The sequence below is a fragment of the Gobio gobio genome (assembly GCF_949357685.1).
Source record: "Gobio gobio genome assembly, chromosome: 3".
Classification (NCBI taxonomy): Eukaryota; Metazoa; Chordata; class Actinopteri; order Cypriniformes; family Gobionidae; genus Gobio; species Gobio gobio.
Window position 1 is genome coordinate 2,950,331 of NC_137099.1, and position 2,254 is coordinate 2,952,584.

Consider the following 2,254-nt stretch of genomic DNA (forward strand, 5'->3'; position numbering starts at 1 on the left):
TATGTTTGGTCATCTGTGCTGGAAAGTGTTAAAAAATATCAAAAAGAATTAATCTTCTGTTTATGTGGTTAGCTTATTACAATTAGCTTATTTTTCTGACCCCATTGGCAGATATTCTTTCATGTTTTAAGCATAAACCCACTTAAGATTGATCATTTTTATCTGGAAAAATTAATTTAGTCTTGATTTAAAAATTTAATTTAAATTTTTAAAGATTTTTCCTTCCTCTGTTTTCTCCAGTAAGGGCTACACGGATGTGGTGAAGGTCCCCGAGGGTTCGACGCACCTCAAGGTCCGACAGTACAAAGCGAAGGGCCAGTCGCGCTACACGGCGTACCTCGCCCTGCGGCGGCCCGGAGGAGAATACCTGCTGAACGGGAAGTTCATGATCTCCACGTCTGAGACCATCGTCCCCCTCAATGGCTCCGTCCTCAACTACACCGGCTGGAGTCAGCGGGACGAGGCCCTTCACAGCATGGGCCCCGGGGCCCTACAGGAGAGCCTGCTGGTGCAGATTCTAGCCACGGACGGCAAGAAACCACTAGACATCCGCTACAGCTTCTTCATGCCCCGCAAGACGCCGCTTCCGCCTCGGACGTCCGCCGTAGTTTCGGCCACCGCCGCGGCTTTGTCGTCGGCCGAGTTGGTGACGTTTACTACCGAGGTTCCGACCGGGCCTCCGACGACGACGACGGCGACACCCGCGGGGCCGCGCTGGGTGACGGGAGCGTGGATGACGTGCTCCAGAACTTGCGATACGGGTTGGCAAAGCCGCACCGTTCAGTGCAAAGACCCTCAAGGGAAGCTGTCCAAGAGCTGCTCGCTCAGCGCCCGGCCGTCGGCCTTCAAACACTGCCTGATTAAAAAGTGCTGAGGATGGAGCACGCAGACTGAACCCCTCAGACATGCGTTTGTACAAGTGCTCGAAACACAATCACTGTGGATTCTGCTAGTGTTCGCAATTTTGTGACTCGGACAAGGAGCTTTGACTCTAGCCTTGAATGTGGCAACATGTGGCCACGCCCCCTTGACAAAAACCACGCCCCCTTGTCCCATATGACACGCCCCTTGAGTTCACACTGGCAGTCATTTAGTGTTTGATGAGTAACACTTTACTATAAGTTCCTTTAGTTCACTTTAGCCAATGGAGTTAACTAATGTTAACAAAGGGAACCTTATTGGAAAGTGTTACCGTTTGATGTAAGTATCAAGTTCTGGTAATACTTCAATCATGTACTTACTATATTAATAACTGCAAATTATGCATAATTATAAGCAAGTAACCCTAAACCAAAGCCTATCCTTAACTAGGGCCTTATGATTTCTGGAAAACGCAGACGGATTCGCGGAATCCAGTTGAAAGAACGTCACGGTAACCCGTCAAAATAAACGTTTGGTTTAACTTGAAGAAATTGTGACAGAAAATATATTAATGTAATAATATTACAATATTACATTACATTAATAATAATAAAGTCTCAATGTAATAATAACACTAATAATAATAATAATAATTTAAAAAAATCTTCCGTTTTAATTTTAAGAGTAAAGCTCTGTTGTGCAGCACTTAGTTTGACAAAATAGCATAAATGAAATGTAAAGTGTGAAATGTAAAGTGTTAATCAAGGTAAAGTAAATTATGGTATCATGACTCCATTTAATTGGCAGAAAAATTTTAATACAAACATTTCTGGAAAAATGAAAAAAATTAATTAAACATGCTTTTTGATTATTAAAATGAAATTAAACCATTAAAATTTAATGCAGAAAATTTTAAACAGAAACATATTTTATTTTTACTTTCAATAAATAAATTGATGTTAAATTGTATTTGATTTAAATTCATTAGACGTGCTTTTTGATTATTAAAATGTAATGTAACCGTTAAAATGAAGTAAAAAAAGTTAGTAAAATATAGTAAGTACATGTAATATTACATCACCACCGTCATTTCAAAACGTCCGCAGGGCTGCACGATGAATCATACGCATAATTTCGGAAACTTTTAGGTTAATTAAGCATAATTGTGTGCGATTTATTATAAATCCAAACATGAATTTTACGGTTCCTGAATAAATGCGAGAGTACAAAGTCTTTTTGTTGTTGTTTTAATAGAATAACGTTAACATAATTTGGAATTATTGGAATTAATATTAGGAAATTCACCGTTTTTTGCTTTTGAGAGAAGCTTTTTTTAAGGTTCTACCCGTTTTCATAATGTAATATATATATATTCTGATGAAAGTTTGCAAAT

The 2,254-nt window shown here is 39.4% G+C and overlaps 1 protein-coding gene across 1 annotated transcript in view; it reads left to right on the forward strand.

The window, feature by feature from the left end:
* The window catches only part of adamts5 (ADAM metallopeptidase with thrombospondin type 1 motif, 5 (aggrecanase-2)), a gene marked incomplete at its 5' end in the record, with an annotated part of 48,813 nt that extends 47,316 nt beyond the window's left edge, over positions 1 to 1,497 (forward strand). The window contains one exon of the mRNA XM_079811646.1: positions 241 to 1,497. Coding sequence (XP_079667772.1) covers positions 241 to 874 — 634 coding nt within the window. The 3' untranslated portion in view covers positions 875 to 1,497. The remainder of the gene's footprint in view (positions 1 to 240) is intronic.
* Positions 1,498 to 2,254: the final 757 nt, after the last annotated feature.